This window comes from Phalacrocorax aristotelis, chromosome 9 (genome assembly GCF_949628215.1).
Source record: "Phalacrocorax aristotelis chromosome 9, bGulAri2.1, whole genome shotgun sequence".
NCBI classification, from domain to species: Eukaryota; Metazoa; Chordata; class Aves; order Suliformes; family Phalacrocoracidae; genus Phalacrocorax; species Phalacrocorax aristotelis.
In genome coordinates, this window is record NC_134284.1 from 32,395,486 (window position 1) to 32,416,498 (window position 21,013).

Here is a 21,013-nt window from a genome sequence, read left to right on the forward strand (position 1 = left end):
GGCAGCTGAGCCGTCAGCAGCTTATGCCCGTGTTCTTTGACAAAGCGATGCACAGGCACTCACCAACGCAGCGTTTGTGTGTTCACGAAGTGATTTGTTGGTATCTTTGCACCGGGTAAAGCTTTCAGAGGGAAGAGACTTTCTTGGATTGGGAGGGCAGTCACCGTCCAGGTGATATCTGGAGTATGTGTCGAAGCCTCCTTGCAACAGCCCCTTCAGCTGCATGGGGTCCCGCTCCCCAGAGCGTGCTTCTTCTGCGCAGGAAAGGCGCAGCAGCAATTCCCACTGCTGACGGAGCTGTGTGTTCTCCGTGTCCAGCGTGCTTGGTTCTGCAGGACCAGCTCCCCGGGGAGTGCCTCCACGCCTGGCCCTGTGCGTGAAGATGTGCACCTCTGCCATAGCACAGCTCTCTGGCCACGTCCCGCTGCTGGTAAGCCTGGCCTCTGCCTACTCGATGCTCAGGAAGGTGTCCGAGTCACCTTGCTGCACCCCAAACAGCATCTCAATCAGGAGGAGACTATCAGAAGCATCCACAACCCGGAGCTTGCAGGAGCGCCTGGAGGGCAGCACTGTGAGGCGGCTGTGTCGCGACCAAGGCAAAACCTGCCAGGCTGCACGTACCAATATCTGGAACCAGCGTGTGGTTTTCTCCACGTCTAGGTAGGGGCCGGTGCAGAGGGTGCCTAGCAGGCTGGGACCCTGATTTCTCCTCAGCTCCTCCTTGGGGTGGTGGAGGAAGCACAGCATGTCCTTCGCCAGCCGCTCCCTCGTGCAGGTACACACCAGCTCCACGCGGAGGCGGGAGTTCCTTGCCGGCATCTCCTCGTCAGTGCCCAGGTCGAGGTGGAAGGCGTGCCCACGGGGGGCCTGCAGGGGCACAAGCAGGCGGTAGACGGCGTCATCCTCACGGGGACTCCAGCCTTGGCAGAAACTGCCCTCCCCAATGGCTGGCATCAGTCGCGGCATGAAACTATTCCTGCAGAGTCTTTGGCAGGTACGCAGAAGTTCATCCACCAGCTCCTCCACCATGGCGAATGATTCTGGCACGTCCAGAAGGCGCTCCGCCAAAATTCTGCCCACATCCAGAGCAACACTGGGTTTTTCTTCTTGCTCCTGCCTGTGCCCCTTCTTTCTGCAACTGCCTTTCTTGCTGCATGTGTCGGTCTCATGGCTCCTTCTGCTGAGCCACCACCAGAGCCCAAAGTCATCGGCATCATCATTTCCTTCTTCTTCCTCCTGTGCCTCCTCCACCTGCTCCCTGTCACTGCTGGAGCTCTCCTCATCACTGGTGCCATCCTGCTCACGGCTCCTTTTGCTGAGCCACCACCAGAGCCCAAAAAGCAGGACCAGGACTCCAGCAATGGCCCGGAACTGCCACTGCTGCAAGGCAGCAAAGAGCAGGGCTCCCCAGGCCACGATGCATGGCTCTTGGCTCGTCTGAACCTGGCTCCTCTGCCTCTGGCTGCTCTGCTCCTGGCTGCTCGGCTCCTGGCAGCTCTGCTCCAGCTCCTGCAGCAGCCGAGACGTCTCCAGGCTCAGCAGCTGCGCGCGTTGCTGCATGCGCTCGCGCGTGGCCTCATCCAGCTCATCACCGACCTTCTGCGGGTACCAAATGGTCCCTAGCAGAACCCGGATGAGGAATTCTGTGGCAGCCATGGCCTGCGGGAGGAGGGAGAGAAGGGGTTGAGTGTGGCTGGAAGGGAGGGAGGTGGTGGCGGGGGGAGCTGGGGGCAGGTAGGAGAGGGGGCAAGGCAGCTGGGAGGCAGCAAGGCCTGCGCCCACCTGCGGCAGCGGCATCACCGTGCCCTGCCCAAGGCGCTCCCACGAGCGGCTGTGCCCTCAATGCAGGGTGAGAACCCACCCCACCGGGGGCGCGCGCTTCTGCCTCGGCCCTCGTCCAGCCCAGCCTCTGCCTGCGTGCGCACTCACCGCTGGCCCAGGCTGTACTGGGGCAGGGCGTCCTGCTGGCGCCCCTGATAACCGCCCCCATTGTGACTCGTCCCCTCTGCTGTCACAGGCGCCAGAGCGCATCACGGGCACGCCCGCCGGCCAGCCCCGCCCCTTGGCCCCACCCCGGAGCAGCAACTCACAGCTGCTTCAAGCATCCATAGCTTGACAGCCCAATGGCTCCCCTTACAAAGCAGACAAAAGACCCCTGAAACCCTCACCAAACCTAAGATCCCGTGACATGTGCCATGGATACTGTCAGTGGTTGAGCACAGCTGGGCACCAGGTCTCACCAAACTGCTCAATCATTGCCGCTCCACATCACTGCAGGAGGAGAAAATGACAACAAAATGCAGTGCTTTTCGATAAAGACAGGGAGATCACTCAGCAATTACCATCACTGGCAAAACAGTGACTCGATTAGGGGAAATTACTTCATTAATTTATTACTTTATTACCAACTACTTTATTACCAATCAACTGCATTACTGGAATCCCTAATGTATACGATGAACAAAGAAAGAGCCAGCACAGATCCCCAGATGAGCTATTAGTGGTGGCAGGTATACCCCTGAGGAAAAGGAGGTGCTGTTTACAGTCGCTAACACTGAGGCCAGGAGTCACCCAGCACTGGGCAGTTTTCCGTGCTAGGCTGCCTGGCACAGCGGCCCATACAGCTGAGCCGTCAGCAGCCGATGCCCATGTTCCCCGACAAAATGGTGCACAGATACTCGCAGATTCAGCATTTGTTCAAAGACGTCATTTATGGGCACTTTTGCACACAGTAAAAGTTCCAAAGGAATGGACTCTCTCGAAGAGGGAAGGCGGTCGCTTTCGAGGTGGTACCGGAGACTCTGTCGCAAGCCTCCTTGCAACAGCCCCTTCAGCTGCATGGGGTCCCACTCCCCAGAGCGTGCTTTTGCTGTGCAGGAAAGGTGCGGCAGCAATTCCCAGTACAGCAGGAGGAAAGTCATCTTTGTCACTACTGCAGTTGTCACCGGCTGCTGTGCTGGGGAGACCGTTGAGAGGAGAAAGCTGCTGATCTTGGCAGAGGGCTGCTGCACAGGGTTTGCCCTTTCCTTTCTGTGTCCCACATTCTCCCCTCTTTTTTCCCTGCAGTAGGAGGTCACTGTCTGCCGTTGGCTGTGAGCCCTGCAAACACAGCTCTGGAAGACCTCTTTCAGTTTCCATAGAAGAGCAGTCTCGTGAGCCGATCTTCCAGCTCATAGAAGTCGTGCAGTGCCTCAGCATGGGCGGCTGGATCCTGTGCCAGGTGCTGGAAGAGGTTGGGTGGCTCGGCCGCTTGTAAAGCTGGGGGCAAGACGATCTCCTGGGGCATGTTCTCATTGCCAAAGAAGAAGTGGTCAAGGCGTTTCTCCTCCAGGCAGCAGCGCAGGTATCGCATGATATCCTGCAGCCGCAGCAGGAAATCCCTCCTGCGCCAGCCTGACAGGGGTATGGTGGTCAGGAGGTGCATCACAGCTGTCTTCAAGGTATAGGTGGAAAAGCCTGTGCCCACCATGGCACGAGCGCAGAGCTGCAGGCATTTGAGGTGGAAGCTGTCACGCGGGACCTGCCGGGCCATGTGCCTGAAGAACTTCATCTCAGCCACAGCGTAGCTCTCCAGCCACGTCGTGCTTGGGGTGAGGATATCCTCTGTACTCTGGCTGCTCAGGAAGATGTCCGAGTCGCCTTGCTGCACACCCAACGTGATCTCAATAAAGAGGGTCTCCTGGAGGCATTAGTCAGCTGCAGCTTGCAGGAGCAGCTGGAGGGCAGCACCTTCATATTGTAGCGACCGGAGAGAGGCATCAGCATCCAGGCTGACCTCAGAAATTGCTGGAACCAGTGGGCAGTTTTCTGCACATCTAGGTAGGAGCCTGTGCAGAGGGTGTCTAGGAGGCTGGGGTCCTGATTCCTCCTCAGCTCCTCCTCGGGGTGGTGGAGGAAGCACAGCAAGTTCTCCACAAGCTACGCCCTCATGCAGGTGCACACCAGCTCCACGCGGATGCAGGAAACCTTCGCCGGCGGTTCCCCCACGGTGCTCAGCTCGAGCTGGAAGGTGTGCCCACGGGGGGCCTGCGGGGGCACGAGCAGGCAGTAGACGGCATCGTCCCCGTGGGGACTCCAACCTTCAAAGGCGCTGCCCACCTTGATGGCTGGCTGCAGCACTGGAGAGAAACTAGCTGACCATTGACCTTGGGAGACATGGAGGAGGTCACCCACCAGCTCCTCCACCACACGTCGCCGGTAGGCCAGGTTCTGCACTGGCCACTGGATGCGCTTTGCAAAAGTCCTACCCAGATCCCTGTCATCACCAGGACCTTCTCCATCACTTTCTTCCTCCTCCTGCTCCTCTTCCTGCTCCTCTTCTTCCTCCTGCTCCCTGTCACTGCTGGAGCTCTCCTCGTTGCTTAAGATCTGCTCGTCACTGCTGCCATCCTGTTCATGGCTCCTTTCCCTGAGCCACCACCAGGGCCCAGAAAGCAGGACCAGGACTCCAGCAATGGCCCAGAACTGTTGCTGCTGCAAGGCAGCAAAGAGCAGGGCTCCCCAGGCCACGCTGCTCGGCTCCTGGCCGCTCTGCTCCAGCTCCTGCAGCAGCCGAGACGTCTCCAGGCTCAGCAGCTGCGCACGTTGCTGCATGCGCTCGCGCGTGGCCTCGTCCAGCTCTTCGCTGGCTGTCTGTGGGTACCGGACGATGCAGTGCAGAACCAGAATGAGGAATTTTGTGGCAGCCATGGCCTGCAGGAGGAAAACCATGTCCCTTGGGCTGACGGGTGCTGGGCACGCGTTGGGGCTTCTTTAGCACTCAGACATATGGAGTTTGTTTGATGTGACAGTTGTCAAAGATCCTGCAAATCCTGGCCCATCTACCGTCACTGCATTTCCACTGGAGGTGTCCCAAATGCAGGTACGAGTGCACCTCCTCTGCCACAGAGCTGCCGTCAGGCCAGTGCTTCTCATAAACGTGGCGTGGACTGCACAAGTGCATGCCCTGAATTGGAGACCTCTCAAAAGCTTTCTCTAACCCTGCTGCACATGTTAAGTTTCCCTTGTCAAGGTGGCGGGAACCCGAGCTTGCAGGTCACGAGAGGGTGTGGTGAATGAGTGTCGAGCTCGTACAGGAGCCAGAGCCCTGCTCGGCAGTCGTGACGCTTGTCCCCTGTGCAAAGGGCTCCCCACTCGGACAGCGTGATACCCACGTCACTGAGGAGGCCCCAGGGCAATGCTGTGGGGCTCCCAGGGCTTGGTTTGCATATGGCTGCAAAGGCAGCCGCTTCAGGCTCCTTGTGGCCCACAGGCAGTGTGGACAGCTGTGGAGGGTGACAAATGATCCCGACGGGCCCAAGGCAGGAGCACAGAGAGGCTGGTGATCCTCAGTTACAGAATCAGTGAAACCAGAGCCCGCTGCATCAGCTCTTCTGCAAAATGCTCCCTGACTCTGTGGCAGCTGAGCCGTCAGCAGCTTATGCCCGTGTTCTTTGACAAAGCGATGCACAGGCACTCACCAACGCAGCGTTTGTGTGTTCACGAAGTGATTTGTTGGTATCTTTGCACTGGGTAAAGCTTTCAGAGGGAAGAGACTTTCTTGGATTGGGAGGGCAGTCACCGTCCAGGTGATATCTGGAGTATGTGTCGAAGCCTCCTTGCAACAGCCCCTTCAGCTGCATGGGGTCCCGCTCCCCAGAGCGTGCTTCTTCTGCGCAGGAAAGGCGCAGCAGCAATTCCCACTGCTGACGGAGCTGTGTGTTCTCCGTGTCCAGCGTGCTTGGTTCTGCAGGACCAGCTCCCCGGGGAGTGCCTCCACGCCTGGCCCTGTGCGTGAAGATGTGCACCTCTGCCATAGCACAGCTCTCTGGCCACGTCCCGCTGCTGGTAAGCCTGGCCTCTGCCTACTCGATGCTCAGGAAGGTGTCCGAGTCACCTTGCTGCACCCCAAACAGCATCTCAATCAGGAGGAGACTATCAGAAGCATCCACAACCCGGAGCTTGCAGGAGCGCCTGGAGGGCAGCACTGTGAGGCGGCTGTGTCGCGACCAAGGCAAAACCTGCCAGGCTGCACATACCAATATCTGGAACCAGCGTGTGGTTTTCTCCACGTCTAGGTAGGGGCCGGTGCAGAGGGTGCCTAGCAGGCTGGGACCCTGATTTCTCCTCAGCTCCTCCTTGGGGTGGTGGAGGAAGCACAGCATGTCCTTCGCCAGCCGCTCCCTCGTGCAGGTACACACCAGCTCCACGCGGAGGCGGGAGTTCCTTGCCGGCATCTCCTCGTCAGTGCCCAGGTCGAGGTGGAAGGCGTGCCCACGGGGGGCCTGCAGGGGCACAAGCAGGCGGTAGACGGCGTCATCCTCACGGGGACTCCAGCCTTGGCAGAAACTGCCCTCCCCAATGGCTGGCATCAGTCGCGGCATGAAACTATTCCTGCAGAGTCTTTGGCAGGTACGCAGAAGTTCATCCACCAGCTCCTCCACCATGGCGAATGATTCTGGCACGTCCAGAAGGCGCTCCGCCAAAATTCTGCCCACATCCAGAGCAACACTGGGTTTTTCTTCTTGCTCCTGCCTGTGCCCCTTCTTTCTGCAACTGCCTTTCTTGCTGCATGTGTCGGTCTCATGGCTCCTTCTGCTGAGCCACCACCAGAGCCCAAAGTCATCGGCATCATCATTTCCTTCTTCTTCCTCCTGTGCCTCCTCCACCTGCTCCCTGTCACTGCTGGAGCTCTCCTCATCACTGGTGCCATCCTGCTCACGGCTCCTTTTGCTGAGCCACCACCAGAGCCCAAAAAGCAGGACCAGGACTCCAGCAATGGCCCGGAACTGCCGCTGCTGCAAGGCAGCAAAGAGCAGGGCTCCCCAGGCCACGATGCATGGCTCTTGGCTCGTCTGAACCTGGCTCCTCTGCCTCTGGCTGCTCTGCTCCTGGCTGCTCGGCTCCTGGCTGCTCTGCTCCAGCTCCTGCAGCAGCCGAGACGTCTCCAGGCTCAGCAGCTGCGCGCGTTGCTGCATGCGCTCGCGCGTGGCCTCATCCAGCTCATCACCGACCTTCTGCGGGTACCAAATGGTCCCTAGCAGAACCCGGATGAGGAATTCTGTGGCAGCCATGGCCTGCGGGAGGAGGGAGAGAAGGGGTTGAGTGTGGCTGGAAGGGAGGGAGGTGGTGGCGGGGGGAGCTGGGGGCAGGTAGGAGAGGGGGCAAGGCAGCTGGGAGGCAGCAAGGCCTGCGCCCACCTGCGGCAGCGGCATCACCGTGCCCTGCCCAAGGCGCTCCCACGAGCGGCTGTGCCCTCAATGCAGGGTGAGAACCCACCCCACCGGGGGCGCGCGCTTCTGCCCCGGCCCTCGTCCAGCCCAGCCTCTGCCTGCGTGCGCACTCACCGCTGGCCCAGGCTGTACTGGGGCAGGGCGTCCTGCTGGCGCCCCTGATAACCGCCCCCATTGTGACTCGTCCCCTCTGCTGTCACAGGCGCCAGAGCGCATCACGGGCACGCCCGCCGGCCAGCCCCGCCCCTTGGCCCCACCCCGGAGCAGCAACTCACAGCTGCTTCAAGCATCCATAGCTTGACAGCCCAATGGCTCCCCTTACAAAGCAGACAAAAGACCCCTGAAACCCTCACCAAACCTAAGATCCCGTGACATGTGCCATGGATACTGTCAGTGGTTGAGCACAGCTGGGCACCAGGTCTCACCAAACTGCTCAGTCATTGCCGCTCCACATCACTGCAGGAGGAGAAAATGACAACAAAATGCAGTGCTTTTCGATAAAGACAGGGAGATCACTCAGCAATTACCATCACTGGCAAAACAGTGACTCGATTAGGGGAAATTACTTCATTAATTTATTACTTTATTACCAACTACTTTATTACCAATCAACTGCATTACTGGAATCCCTAATGTATACGATGAACAAAGAAAGAGCCAGCACAGATCCCCAGATGAGCTATTAGTGGTGGCAGGTATACCCCTGAGGAAAAGGAGGTGCTGTTTACAGTCGCTAACACTGAGGCCAGGAGTCACCCAGCACTGGGCAGTTTTCCGTGCTAGGCTGCCTGGCACAGCGGCCCATACAGCTGAGCCGTCAGCAGCCGATGCCCATGTTCCCCGACAAAATGGTGCACAGATACTCGCAGATTCAGCGTTTGTTCAAAGACGTCATTTATGGGCACTTTTGCACACAGTAAAAGTTCCAAAGGAATGGACTCTCTCGAAGAGGGAAGGCGGTCGCTGTCGAGGTGGTACCGGAGACTCTGTCGCAAGCCTCCTTGCAACAGCCCCTTCAGCTGCATGGGGTCCCACTCCCCAGAGCGTGCTTTTGCTGTGCAGGAAAGGTGCGGCAGCAATTCCCAATACAGCAGGAGGAAAGTCATCTTTGTCACTACTGCAGTTGTCACCGGCTGGCTGTGCTGGGGAGACCGTTGAGAGGAGAAAGCTGCTGATCTTGGCAGAGGGCTGCTGCACAGGGTTTGCCCTTTCCTTTCTGTGTCCCACATTCTCCCCTCTTTTTTCCCTGCAGTAGGAGGTCACTGTCTGCCGTTGGCTGTGAGCCCTGCAAACACAGCTCTGGAAGACCTCTTTCAGTTTCCATAGAAGAGCAGTCTCGTGAGCCGATCTTCCAGCTCATAGAAGTCGTGCAGTGCCTCAGCATGGGCGGCTGGATCCTGTGCCAGGTGCTGGAAGAGGTTGGGTGGCTCGGCCGCTTGTAAAGCTGGGGGCAAGACGATCTCCTGGGGCATGTTCTCATTGCCAAAGAAGAAGTGGTCAAGGCGTTTCTCCTCCAGGCAGCAGCGCAGGTATCGCATGATATCCTGCAGCCGCAGCAGGAAATCCCTCCTGCGCCAGCCTGACAGGGGTATGGTGGTCAGGAGGTGCATCACAGCTGTCTTCAAGGTATAGGTGGAAAAGCCTGTGCCCACCATGGCACGAGTGCAGAGCTGCAGGCATTTGAGGTGGAAGCTGTCACGCGGGACCTGCCGGGCCACGTGCCTGAAGAACTTCATCTCAGCCACAGCGTAGCTCTCCAGCCACGTCGTGCTTGGGGTGAGGATATCCTTTGTACTCTGGCTGCTCAGGAAGATGTCCGAGTCGCCTTGCTGCACACCCAACGTGATCTCAATAAAGAGGGTCCTCCTGGAGGCATTAGTCAGCTGCAGCTTGCAGGAGCAGCTGGAGGGCAGCACCTTCATATTGTAGCGACCGGAGAGAGGCATCAGCATCCAGGCTGACCTCAGAAATTGCTGGAACCAGTGGGCAGTTTTCTGCACATCTAGGTAGGAGCCTGTGCAGAGGGTGTCTAGGAGGCTGGGGTCCTGATTCCTCCTCAGCTCCTCCTCGGGGTGGTGGAGGAAGCACAGCAAGTTCTCCACAAGCTACGCCCTCATGCAGGTGCACACCAGCTCCACGCGGATGCAGGAAACCTTCGCCGGCGGTTCCCCCACGGTGCTCAGCTCGAGCTGGAAGGTGTGCCCACGGGGGGCCTGCGGGGGCACGAGCAGGCAGTAGACGGCATCGTCCCCGTGGGGACTCCAACCTTCAAAGGCGCTGCCCACCTTGATGGCTGGCTGCAGCACTGGAGAGAAACTAGCTGACCATTGACCTTGGGAGACATGGAGGAGGTCACCCACCAGCTCCTCCACCACACGTCGCCGGTAGGCCAGGTTCTGCACTGGCCACTGGATGCGCTTTGCAAAAGTCCTACCCAGATCCCTGTCATCACCAGGACCTTCTCCATCACTTTCTTCCTCCTCCTGCTCCTCTTCCTGCTCCTCTTCTTCCTCCTGCTCCCTGTCACTGCTGGAGCTCTCCTCGTTGCTTAAGATCTGCTCGTCACTGCTGCCATCCTGTTCATGGCTCCTTTCCCTGAGCCACCACCAGGGCCCAGAAAGCAGGACCAGGACTCCAGCAATGGCCCAGAACTGTTGCTGCTGCAAGGCAGCAAAGAGCAGGGCTCCCCAGGCCACGCTGCTCGGCTCCTGGCCGCTCTGCTCCAGCTCCTGCAGCAGCCGAGACGTCTCCAGGCTCAGCAGCTGCGCACGTTGCTGCATGCGCTCGCGCGTGGCCTCGTCCAGCTCTTCGCTGGCTGTCTGTGGGTACCGGACGATGCAGTGCAGAACCAGAATGAGGAATTTTGTGGCAGCCATGGCCTGCAGGAGGAAAACCATGTCCCTTGGGCTGACGGGTGCTGGGCACGCGTTGGGGCTTCTTTAGCACTCAGACATATGGAGTTTGTTTGATGTGACAGTTGTCAAAGATCCTGCAAATCCTGGCCCATCTACCGTCACTGCATTTCCACTGGAGGTGTCCCAAATGCAGGTACGAGTGCACCTCCTCTGCCACAGAGCTGCCGTCAGGCCAGTGCTTCTCATAAACGTGGCGTGGACTGCACAAGTGCATGCCCTGAATTGGAGACCTCTCAAAAGCTTTCTCTAACCCTGCTGCACATGTTAAGTTTCCCTTGTCAAGGTGGCGGGAACCCGAGCTTGCAGGTCACGAGAGGGTGTGGTGAATGAGTGTCGAGCTCGTACAGGAGCCAGAGCCCTGCTCGGCAGTCGTGACGCTTGTCCCCTGTGCAAAGGGCTCCCCACTCGGACAGCGTGATACCCACGTCACTGAGGAGGCCCCAGGGCAATGCTGTGGGGCTCCCAGGGCTTGGTTTGCATATGGCTGCAAAGGCAGCCGCTTCAGGCTCCTTGTGGCCCACAGGCAGTGTGCACAGCTGTGGAGGGTGACAAATGATCCCGACGGGCCCAAGGCAGGAGCACAGAGAGGCTGGTGATCCTCAGTTACAGAATCAGTGAAACCAGAGCCCGCTGCATCAGCTCTTCTGCAAAATGCTCCCTGACTCTGTGGCAGCTGAGCCGTCAGCAGCTTATGCCCGTGTTCTTTGACAAAGCGATGCACAGGCACTCACCAACGCAGCGTTTGTGTGTTCACGAAGTGATTTGTTGGTATCTTTGCACCGGGTAAAGCTTTCAGAGGGAAGAGACTTTCTTGGATTGGGAGGGCAGTCACCGTCCAGGTGATATCTGGAGTATGTGTCGAAGCCTCCTTGCAACAGCCCCTTCAGCTGCATGGGGTCCCGCTCCCCAGAGCGTGCTTCTTCTGCGCAGGAAAGGCGCAGCAGCAATTCCCACTGCTGACGGAGCTGTGTGTTCTCCGTGTCCAGCGTGCTTGGTTCTGCAGGACCAGCTCCCCGGGGAGTGCCTCCACGCCTGGCCCTGTGCGTGAAGATGTGCACCTCTGCCATAGCACAGCTCTCTGGCCACGTCCCGCTGCTGGTAAGCCTGGCCTCTGCCTACTCGATGCTCAGGAAGGTGTCCGAGTCACCTTGCTGCACCCCAAACAGCATCTCAATCAGGAGGAGACTATCAGAAGCATCCACAACCCGGAGCTTGCAGGAGCGCCTGGAGGGCAGCACTGTGAGGCGGCTGTGTCGCGACCAAGGCAAAACCTGCCAGGCTGCACATACCAATATCTGGAACCAGCGTGTGGTTTTCTCCACGTCTAGGTAGGGGCCGGTGCAGAGGGTGCCTAGCAGGCTGGGACCCTGATTTCTCCTCAGCTCCTCCTTGGGGTGGTGGAGGAAGCACAGCATGTCCTTCGCCAGCCGCTCCCTCGTGCAGGTACACACCAGCTCCACGCGGAGGCGGGAGTTCCTTGCCGGCATCTCCTCGTCAGTGCCCAGGTCGAGGTGGAAGGCGTGCCCACGGGGGGCCTGCAGGGGCACAAGCAGGCGGTAGACGGCGTCATCCTCACGGGGACTCCAGCCTTGGCAGAAACTGCCCTCCCCAATGGCTGGCATCAGTCGCGGCATGAAACTATTCCTGCAGAGTCTTTGGCAGGTACGCAGAAGTTCATCCACCAGCTCCTCCACCATGGCGAATGATTCTGGCACGTCCAGAAGGCGCTCCGCCAAAATTCTGCCCACATCCAGAGCAACACTGGGTTTTTCTTCTTGCTCCTGCCTGTGCCCCTTCTTTCTGCAACTGCCTTTCTTGCTGCATGTGTCGGTCTCATGGCTCCTTCTGCTGAGCCACCACCAGAGCCCAAAGTCATCGGCATCATCATTTCCTTCTTCTTCCTCCTGTGCCTCCTCCACCTGCTCCCTGTCACTGCTGGAGCTCTCCTCATCACTGGTGCCATCCTGCTCACGGCTCCTTTTGCTGAGCCACCACCAGAGCCCAAAAAGCAGGACCAGGACTCCAGCAATGGCCCGGAACTGCCACTGCTGCAAGGCAGCAAAGAGCAGGGCTCCCCAGGCCACGATGCATGGCTCTTGGCTCATCTGAACCTGGCTCCTCTGCCTCTGGCTGCTCTGCTCCTGGCTGCTCGGCTCCTGGCAGCTCTGCTCCAGCTCCTGCAGCAGCCGAGACATCTCCAGGCTCAGCAGCTGCGCGCGTTGCTGCATGCGCTCGCGCGTGGCCTCATCCAGCTCATCACCGACCTTCTGCGGGTACCAAATGGTCCCTAGCAGAACCCGGATGAGGAATTCTGTGGCAGCCATGGCCTACGGGAGGAGGGAGAGAAGGGGTTGAGTGTGGCTGGAAGGGAGGGAGGTGGTGGCGGGGGGAGCTGGGGGCAGGTAGGAGAGGGGGCAAGGCAGCTGGGAGGCAGCAAGGCCTGCGCCCACCTGCGGCAGCGGCATCACCGTGCCCTGCCCAAGGCGCTCCCACGAGCGGCTGTGCCCTCAATGCAGGGTGAGAACCCACCCCACCGGGGGCGCGCGCTTCTGCCCCGGCCCTCGTCCAGCCCAGCCTCTGCCTGTGTGCGCACTCACCGCTGGCCCAGGCTGTACTGGGGCAGGGCGTCCTGCTGGCGCCCCTGATAACCGCCCCCATTGTGACTCGTCCCCTCTGCTGTCACAGGCGCCAGAGCGCATCACGGGCACGCCCGCCGGCCAGCCCCGCCCCTTGGCCCCACCCCGGAGCAGCAACTCACAGCTGCTTCAAGCATCCATAGCTTGACAGCCCAATGGCTCCCCTTACAAAGCAGACAAAAGACCCCTGAAACCCTCACCAAACCTAAGATCCCGTGACATGTGCCATGGATACTGTCAGTGGTTGAGCACAGCTGGGCACCAGGTCTCACCAAACTGCTCAATCATTGCCGCTCCACATCACTGCAGGAGGAGAAAATGACAACAAAATGCAGTGCTTTTCGATAAAGACAGGGAGATCACTCAGCAATTACCATCACTGGCAAAACAGTGACTCGATTAGGGGAAATTACTTCATTAATTTATTACTTTATTACCAACTACTTTATTACCAATCAACTGCATTACTGGAATCCCTAATGTATACGATGAACAAAGAAAGAGCCAGCACAGATCCCCAGATGAGCTATTAGTGGTGGCAGGTATACCCCTGAGGAAAAGGAGGTGCTGTTTACAGTCGCTAACACTGAGGCCAGGAGTCACCCAGCACTGGGCAGTTTTCCGTGCTAGGCTGCCTGGCACAGCGGCCCATACAGCTGAGCCGTCAGCAGCCGATGCCCATGTTCCCCGACAAAATGGTGCACAGATACTCGCAGATTCAGCGTTTGTTCAAAGACGTCATTTATGGGCACTTTTGCACACAGTAAAAGTTCCAAAGGAATGGACTCTCTCGAAGAGGGAAGGCGGTCGCTGTCGAGGTGGTACCGGAGACTCTGTCGCAAGCCTCCTTGCAACAGCCCCTTCAGCTGCATGGGGTCCCACTCCCCAGAGCGTGCTTTTGCTGTGCAGGAAAGGTGCGGCAGCAATTCCCAATACAGCAGGAGGAAAGTCATCTTTGTCACTACTGCAGTTGTCACCGGCTGCTGTGCTGGGGAGACCGTTGAGAGGAGAAAGCTGCTGATCTTGGCAGAGGGCTGCTGCACAGGGTTTGCCCTTTCCTTTCTGTGTCCCACATTCTCCCCTCTTTTTTCCCTGCAGTAGGAGGTCACTGTCTGCCGTTGGCTGTGAGCCCTGCAAACACAGCTCTGGAAGACCTCTTTCAGTTTCCATAGAAGAGCAGTCTCGTGAGCCGATCTTCCAGCTCATAGAAGTCGTGCAGTGCCTCAGCATGGGCGGCTGGATCCTGTGCCAGGTGCTGGAAGAGGTTGGGTGGCTCGGCCGCTTGTAAAGCTGGGGGCAAGACGATCTCCTGGGGCATGTTCTCATTGCCAAAGAAGAAGTGGTCAAGGCGTTTCTCCTCCAGGCAGCAGCGCAGGTATCGCATGATATCCTGCAGCCGCAGCAGGAAATCCCTCCTGCGCCAGCCTGACAGGGGTATGGTGGTCAGGAGGTGCATCACAGCTGTCTTCAAGGTATAGGTGGAAAAGCCTGTGCCCACCATGGCACGAGTGCAGAGCTGCAGGCATTTGAGGTGGAAGCTGTCACGCGGGACCTGCCGGGCCACGTGCCTGAAGAACTTCATCTCAGCCACAGCGTAGCTCTCCAGCCACGTCGTGCTTGGGGTGAGGATATCCTTTGTACTCTGGCTGCTCAGGAAGATGTCCGAGTCGCCTTGCTGCACACCCAACGTGATCTCAATAAAGAGGGTCCTCCTGGAGGCATTAGTCAGCTGCAGCTTGCAGGAGCAGCTGGAGGGCAGCACCTTCATATTGTAGCGACCGGACAGAGGCATCAGCATCCAGGCTGACCTCAGAAATTGCTGGAACCAGTGGGCAGTTTTCTGCACATCTAGGTAGGAGCCTGTGCAGAGGGTGTCTAGGAGGCTGGGGTCCTGATTCCTCCTCAGCTCCTCCTCGGGGTGGTGGAGGAAGCACAGCAAGTTCTCCACAAGCTACGCCCTCATGCAGGTGCACACCAGCTCCACGCGGATGCAGGAAACCTTCGCCGGCGGTTCCCCCACGGTGCTCAGCTCGAGCTGGAAGGTGTGCCCACGGGGGGCCTGCGGGGGCACGAGCAGGCAGTAGACAGCATCGTCCCCGTGGGGACTCCAACCTTCAAAGGCGCTGCCCACCTTGATGGCTGGCTGCAGCACTGGAGAGAAACTAGCTGACCATTGACCTTGGGAGACATGGAGGAGGTCACCCACCAGCTCCTCCACCACACGTCGCCGGTAGGCCAGGTTCTGCACTGGCCACTGGATGCGCTTTGCAAAAGTCCTACCCAGATCCCTGTCATCACCAGGACCTTCTCCATCACTTTCTTCCTCCTCCTGCTCCTCTTCCTGCTCCTCTTCTTCCTCCTGCTCCCTGTCACTGCTGGAGCTCTCCTCGTTGCTTAAGATCTGCTCGTCACTGCTGCCATCCTGTTCATGGCTCCTTTCCCTGAGCCACCACCAGGGCCCAGAAAGCAGGACCAGGACTCCAGCAATGGCCCAGAACTGTTGCTGCTGCAAGGCAGCAAAGAGCAGGGCTCCCCAGGCCACGCTGCTCGGCTCCTGGCCGCTCTGCTCCAGCTCCTGCAGCAGCCGAGACGTCTCCAGGCTCAGCAGCTGCGCACGTTGCTGCATGCGCTCGCGCGTGGCCTCGTCCAGCTCTTCGCTGGCTGTCTGTGGGTACCGGACGATGCAGTGCAGAACCAGAATGAGGAATTTTGTGGCAGCCATGGCCTGCAGGAGGAAAACCATGTCCCTTGGGCTGACGGGTGCTGGGCACGCGTTGGGGCTTCTTTAGCACTCAGACATATGGAGTTTGTTTGATGTGACAGTTGTCAAAGATCCTGCAAATCCTGGCCCATCTACCGTCACTGCATTTCCACTGGAGGTGTCCCAAATGCAGGTACGAGTGCACCTCCTCTGCCACAGAGCTGCCGTCAGGCCAGTGCTTCTCATAAACGTGGCGTGGACTGCACAAGTGCATGCCCTGAATTGGAGACCTCTCAAAAGCTTTCTCTAACCCTGCTGCACATGTTAAGTTTCCCTTGTCAAGGTGGCGGGAACCCGAGCTTGCAGGTCACGAGAGGGTGTGGTGAATGAGTGTCGAGCTCGTACAGGAGCCAGAGCCCTGCTCGGCAGTCGTGACGCTTGTCCCCTGTGCAAAGGGCTCCCCACTCGGACAGCGTGATACCCACGTCACTGAGGAGGCCCCAGGGCAATGCTGTGGGGCTCCCAGGGCTTGGTTTGCATATGGCTGCAAAGGCAGCCGCTTCAGGCTCCTTGTGGCCCACAGGCAGTGTGCACAGCTGTGGAGGGTGACAAATGATCCCGACGGGCCCAAGGCAGGAGCACAGAGAGGCTGGTGATCCTCAGTTACAGAATCAGTGAAACCAGAGCCCGCTGCATCAGCTCTTCTGCAAAATGCTCCCTGACTCTGTGGCAGCTGAGCCGTCAGCAGCTTATGCCCGTGTTCTTTGACAAAGCGATGCACAGGCACTCACCAACGCAGCGTTTGTGTGTTCACGAAGTGATTTGTTGGTATCTTTGCACCGGGTAAAGCTTTCAGAGGGAAGAGACTTTCTTGGATTGGGAGGGCAGTCACCGTCCAGGTGATATCTGGAGTATGTGTCGAAGCCTCCTTGCAACAGCCCCTTCAGCTGCATGGGGTCCCGCTCCCCAGAGCGTGCTTCTTCTGCGCAGGAAAGGCGCAGCAGCAATTCCCACTGCTGACGGAGCTGTGTGTTCTCCGTGTCCAGCGTGCTTGGTTCTGCAGGACCAGCTCCCCGGGGAGTGCCTCCACGCCTGGCCCTGTGCGTGAAGATGTGCACCTCTGCCATAGCACAGCTCTCTGGCCACGTCCCGCTGCTGGTAAGCCTGGCCTCTGCCTACTCGATGCTCAGGAAGGTGTCCGAGTCACCTTGCTGCACCCCAAACAGCATCTCAATCAGGAGGAGACTATCAGAAGCATCCACAACCCGGAGCTTGCAGGAGCGCCTGGAGGGCAGCACTGTGAGGCGGCTGTGTCGCGACCAAGGCAAAACCTGCCAGGCTGCACGTACCAATATCTGGAACCAGCGTGTGGTTTTCTCCACGTCTAGGTAGGGGCCGGTGCAGAGGGTGCCTAGCAGGCTGGGACCCTGATTTCTCCTCAGCTCCTCCTTGGGGTGGTGGAGGAAGCACAGCATGTCCTTCGCCAGCCGCTCCCTCGTGCAGGTACACACCAGCTCCACGCGGAGGCGGGAGTTCCTTGCCGGCATCTCCTCGTCAGTGCCCAGGTCGAGGTGGAAGGTGTGCCCGCGGGGGGCCTGCAGGGGCACAAGCAGGCGGTAGACGGCGTCATCCTCACGGGGACTCCAGCCTTGGCAGAAACTGCCCTCCCCAATGGCTGGCATCAGTCGCGGCATGAAACTATTCCTGCAGAGTCTTTGGCAGGTACGCAGAAGTTCATCCACCAGCTCCTCCACCATGGCGAATGATTCTGGCACGTCCAGAAGGCGCTCCGCCAAAATTCTGCCCACATCCAGAGCAACACTGGGTTTTTCTTCTTGCTCCTGCCTGTGCCCCTTCTTTCTGCAACTGCCTTTCTTGCTGCATGTGTCGGTCTCATGGCTCCTTCTGCTGAGCCACCACCAGAGCCCAAAGTCATCGGCATCATCATTTCCTTCTTCTTCCTCCTGTGCCTCCTCCACCTGCTCCCTGTCACTGCTGGAGCTCTCCTCATCACTGGTGCCATCCTGCTCACGGCTCCTTTTGCTGAGCCACCACCAGAGCCCAAAAAGCAGGACCAGGACTCCAGCAATGGCCCGGAACTGCCACTGCTGCAAGGCAGCAAAGAGCAGGGCTCCCCAGGCCACGATGCATGGCTCTTGGCTCATCTGAACCTGGCTCCTCTGCCTCTGGCTGCTCTGCTCCTGGCTGCTCGGCTCCTGGCAGCTCTGCTCCAGCTCCTGCAGCAGCCGAGACATCTCCAGGCTCAGCAGCTGCGCGCGTTGCTGCATGCGCTCGCGCGTGGCCTCATCCAGCTCATCACCGACCTTCTGCGGGTACCAAATGGTCCCTAGCAGAACCCGGATGAGGAATTCTGTGGCAGCCATGGCCTACGGGAGGAGGGAGAGAAGGGGTTGAGTGTGGCTGGAAGGGAGGGAGGTGGTGGCGGGGGGAGCTGGGGGCAGGTAGGAGAGGGGGCAAGGCAGCTGGGAGGCAGCAAGGCCTGCACCCACCTGCGGCAGCGGCATCACCGTGCCCTGCCCAAGGCGCTCCCACGAGCGGCTGTGCCCTCAATGCAGGGTGAGAACCCACCCCACCGGGGGCGCGCGCTTCTGCCCCGGCCCTCGTCCAGCCCAGCCTCTGCCTGCGTGCGCACTCACCGCTGGCCCAGGCTGTACTGGGGCAGGGCGTCCTGCTGGCGCCCCTGATAACCGCCCCCATTGTGACTCGTCCCCTCTGCTGTCACAGGCGCCAGAGCGCATCACGGGCACGCCCGCCGGCCAGCCCCGCCCCTTGGCCCCACCCCGGAGCAGCAACTCACAGCTGCTTCAAGCATCCATAGCTTGACAGCCCAATGGCTCCCCTTACAAAGCAGACAAAAGACCCCTGAAACCCTCACCAAACCTAAGATCCCGTGACATGTGCCATGGATACTGTCAGTGGTTGAGCACAGCTGGGCACCAGGTCTCACCAAACTGCTCAATCATTGCCGCTCCACATCACTGCAGGAGGAGAAAATGACAACAAAATGCAGTGCTTTTCGATAAAGACAGGGAGATCACTCAGCAATTACCATCACTGGCAAAACAGTGACTCGATTAGGGGAAATTACTTCATTAATTTATTACTTTATTACCAACTACTTTATTACCAATCAACTGCATTACTGGAATCCCTAATGTATACGATGAACAAAGAAAGAGCCAGCACAGATCCCCAGATGAGCTATTAGTGGTGGCAGGTATACCCCTGAGGAAAAGGAGGTGCTGTTTACAGTCGCTAACACTGAGGCCAGGAGTCACCCAGCACTGGGCAGTTTTCCGTGCTAGGCTGCCTGGCACAGCGGCCCATACAGCTGAGCCGTCAGCAGCCGATGCCCATGTTCCCCGACAAAATGGTGCACAGATACTCGCAGATTCAGCGTTTGTTCAAAGACGTCATTTATGGGCACTTTTGCACACAGTAAAAGTTCCAAAGGAATGGACTCTCTCGAAGAGGGAAGGCGGTCGCTGTCGAGGTGGTACCGGAGACTCTGTCGCAAGCCTCCTTGCAACAGCCCCTTCAGCTGCATGGGGTCCCACTCCCCAGAGCGTGCTTTTGCTGTGCAGGAAAGGTGCGGCAGCAATTCCCAATACAGCAGGAGGAAAGTCATCTTTGTCACTACTGCAGTTGTCACCGGCTGCTGTGCTGGGGAGACCGTTGAGAGGAGAAAGCTGCTGATCTTGGCAGAGGGCTGCTGCACAGGGTTTGCCCTTTCCTTTCTGTGTCCCACATTCTCCCCTCTTTTTTCCCTGCAGTAGGAGGTCACTGTCTGCCGTTGGCTGTGAGCCCTGCAAACACAGCTCTGGAAGACCTCTTTCAGTTTCCATAGAAGAGCAGTCTCGTGAGCCGATCTTCCAGCTCATAGAAGTCGTGCAGTGCCTCAGCATGGGCGGCTGGATCCTGTGCCAGGTGCTGGAAGAGGTTGGGTGGCTCGGCCGCTTGTAAAGCTGGGGGCAAGACGATCTCCTGGGGCATGTTCTCATTGCCAAAGAAGAAGTGGTCAAGGCGTTTCTCCTCCAGGCAGCAGCGCAGGTATCGCATGATATCCTGCAGCCGCAGCAGGAAATCCCTCCTGCGCCAGCCTGACAGGGGTATGGTGGTCAGGAGGTGCATCACAGCTGTCTTCAAGGTATAGGTGGAAAAGCCTGTGCCCACCATGGCACGAGTGCAGAGCTGCAGGCATTTGAGGTGGAAGCTGTCACGCGGGACCTGCCGGGCCACGTGCCTGAAGAACTTCATCTCAGCCACAGCGTAGCTCTCCAGCCACGTCGTGCTTGGGGTGAGGATATCCTTTGTACTCTGGCTGCTCAGGAAGATGTCCGAGTCGCCTTGCTGCACACCCAACGTGATCTCAATAAAGAGGGTCCTCCTGGAGGCATTAGTCAGCTGCAGCTTGCAGGAGCAGCTGGAGGGCAGCACCTTCATATTGTAGCGACCGGACAGAGGCATCAGCATCCAGGCTGACCTCAGAAATTGCTGGAACCAGTGGGCAGTTTTCTGCACATCTAGGTAGGAGCCTGTGCAGAGGGTGTCTAGGAGGCTGGGGTCCTGATTCCTCCTCAGCTCCTCCTCGGGGTGGTGGAGGAAGCACAGCAAGTTCTCCACAAGCTACGCCCTCATGCAGGTGCACACCAGCTCCACGCGGATGCAGGAAACCTTCGCCGGCGGTTCCCCCACGGTGCTCAGCTCGAGCTGGAAGGTGTGCCCACGGGGGGCCTGCGGGGGCACGAGCAGGCAGTAGACAGCATCGTCCCCGTGGGGACTCCAACCTTCAAAGGCGCTGCCCACCTTGATGGCTGGCTGCAGCACTGGAGAGAAACTAGCTGACCATTGACCTTGGGAGACATGGAGGAGGTCACCCACCAGCTCCTCCACCACACGTCGCCGGTAGGCCAGGTTCTGCACTGGCCACTGGATGCGCTTTGCAAAAGTCCTACCCAGATCCCTGTCATCACCAGGACCTTCTCCATCACTTTCTTCCTCCTCCTGCTCCTCTTCCTGCTCCTCTTCTTCCTCCTGCTCCCTGTCACTGCTGGAGCTCTCCTCGTTGCTTAAGATCTGCTCGTCACTGCTGCCATCCTGTTCATGGCTCCTTTCCCTGAGCCACCACCAGGGCCCAGAAAGCAGGACCAGGACTCCAGCAATGGCCCAGAACTGTTGCTGCTGCAAGGCAGCAAAGAGCAGGGCTCCCCAGGCCACGCTGCTCGGCTCCTGGCCGCTCTGCTCCAGCTCCTGCAGCAGCCGAGACGTCTCCAGGCTCAGCAGCTGCGCACGTTGCTGCATGCGCTCGCGCGTGGCCTCGTCCAGCTCTTCGCTGGCTGTCTGTGGGTACCGGACGATGCAGTGCAGAACCAGAATGAGGAATTTTGTGGCAGCCATGGCCTGCAGGAGGAAAACCATGTCCCTTGGGCTGACGGGTGCTGGGCACGCGTTGGGGCTTCTTTAGCACTCAGACATATGGAGTTTGTTTGATGTGACAGTTGTCAAAGATCCTGCAAATCCTGGCCCATC

At 58.8% G+C, this 21,013-nt stretch overlaps 8 protein-coding genes and 1 pseudogene across 8 annotated transcripts; 1 reads left to right on the forward strand and 8 right to left on the reverse strand.

Moving 5' to 3' along the window:
* Positions 1–21,013, forward strand: part of LOC142062143 (inositol 1,4,5-trisphosphate receptor-interacting protein-like 1) — a 54,558-nt pseudogene that overhangs the window by 5,641 nt on the left and 27,904 nt on the right.
* Positions 221–2,840, reverse strand: LOC142062283 (uncharacterized). Its single transcript, XM_075104460.1, is given in 4 exon segments — positions 221–1,723; positions 1,725–1,777; positions 1,779–1,838; positions 2,679–2,840. Coding segments are annotated over 4 exon segments (1,551 nt in total). The 3' UTR covers positions 221–447.
* On the reverse strand, positions 2,656–4,689 carry LOC142061717 (inositol 1,4,5-trisphosphate receptor-interacting protein-like 1). Its single transcript, XM_075103087.1, is given in 2 exon segments — positions 2,656–3,681; positions 3,684–4,689. Coding segments are annotated over 2 exon segments (1,560 nt in total). The 3' UTR covers positions 2,656–3,127.
* On the reverse strand, positions 5,634–8,236 carry LOC142062284 (uncharacterized). Its single transcript, XM_075104461.1, is given in 5 exon segments — positions 5,634–6,524; positions 6,648–7,119; positions 7,121–7,173; positions 7,175–7,234; positions 8,075–8,236. Coding segments are annotated over 5 exon segments (1,428 nt in total). The 3' UTR covers positions 5,634–5,843.
* On the reverse strand, positions 8,355–10,087 carry LOC142061718 (inositol 1,4,5-trisphosphate receptor-interacting protein-like 1). Its single transcript, XM_075103088.1, is given in 1 exon segment — positions 8,355–10,087. A coding segment is annotated over 1 exon segment (1,563 nt). The 3' UTR covers positions 8,355–8,524.
* Positions 10,405–12,591, reverse strand: LOC142062285 (uncharacterized). The gene is given in 4 exon segments (XM_075104463.1): positions 10,405–10,662; positions 10,858–12,174; positions 12,391–12,453; positions 12,577–12,591. Coding segments are annotated over 4 exon segments (1,653 nt in total).
* LOC142061719 (inositol 1,4,5-trisphosphate receptor-interacting protein-like 1) lies at positions 13,431–15,484 on the reverse strand. The gene is given in 1 exon segment (XM_075103089.1): positions 13,431–15,484. A coding segment is annotated over 1 exon segment (1,563 nt). The 3' UTR covers positions 13,431–13,921.
* On the reverse strand, positions 15,802–17,988 carry LOC142062286 (uncharacterized). The gene is given in 4 exon segments (XM_075104464.1): positions 15,802–16,059; positions 16,255–17,571; positions 17,788–17,850; positions 17,974–17,988. Coding segments are annotated over 4 exon segments (1,653 nt in total).
* Positions 18,828–20,881, reverse strand: LOC142061720 (inositol 1,4,5-trisphosphate receptor-interacting protein-like 1). Its single transcript, XM_075103090.1, is given in 1 exon segment — positions 18,828–20,881. A coding segment is annotated over 1 exon segment (1,563 nt). The 3' UTR covers positions 18,828–19,318.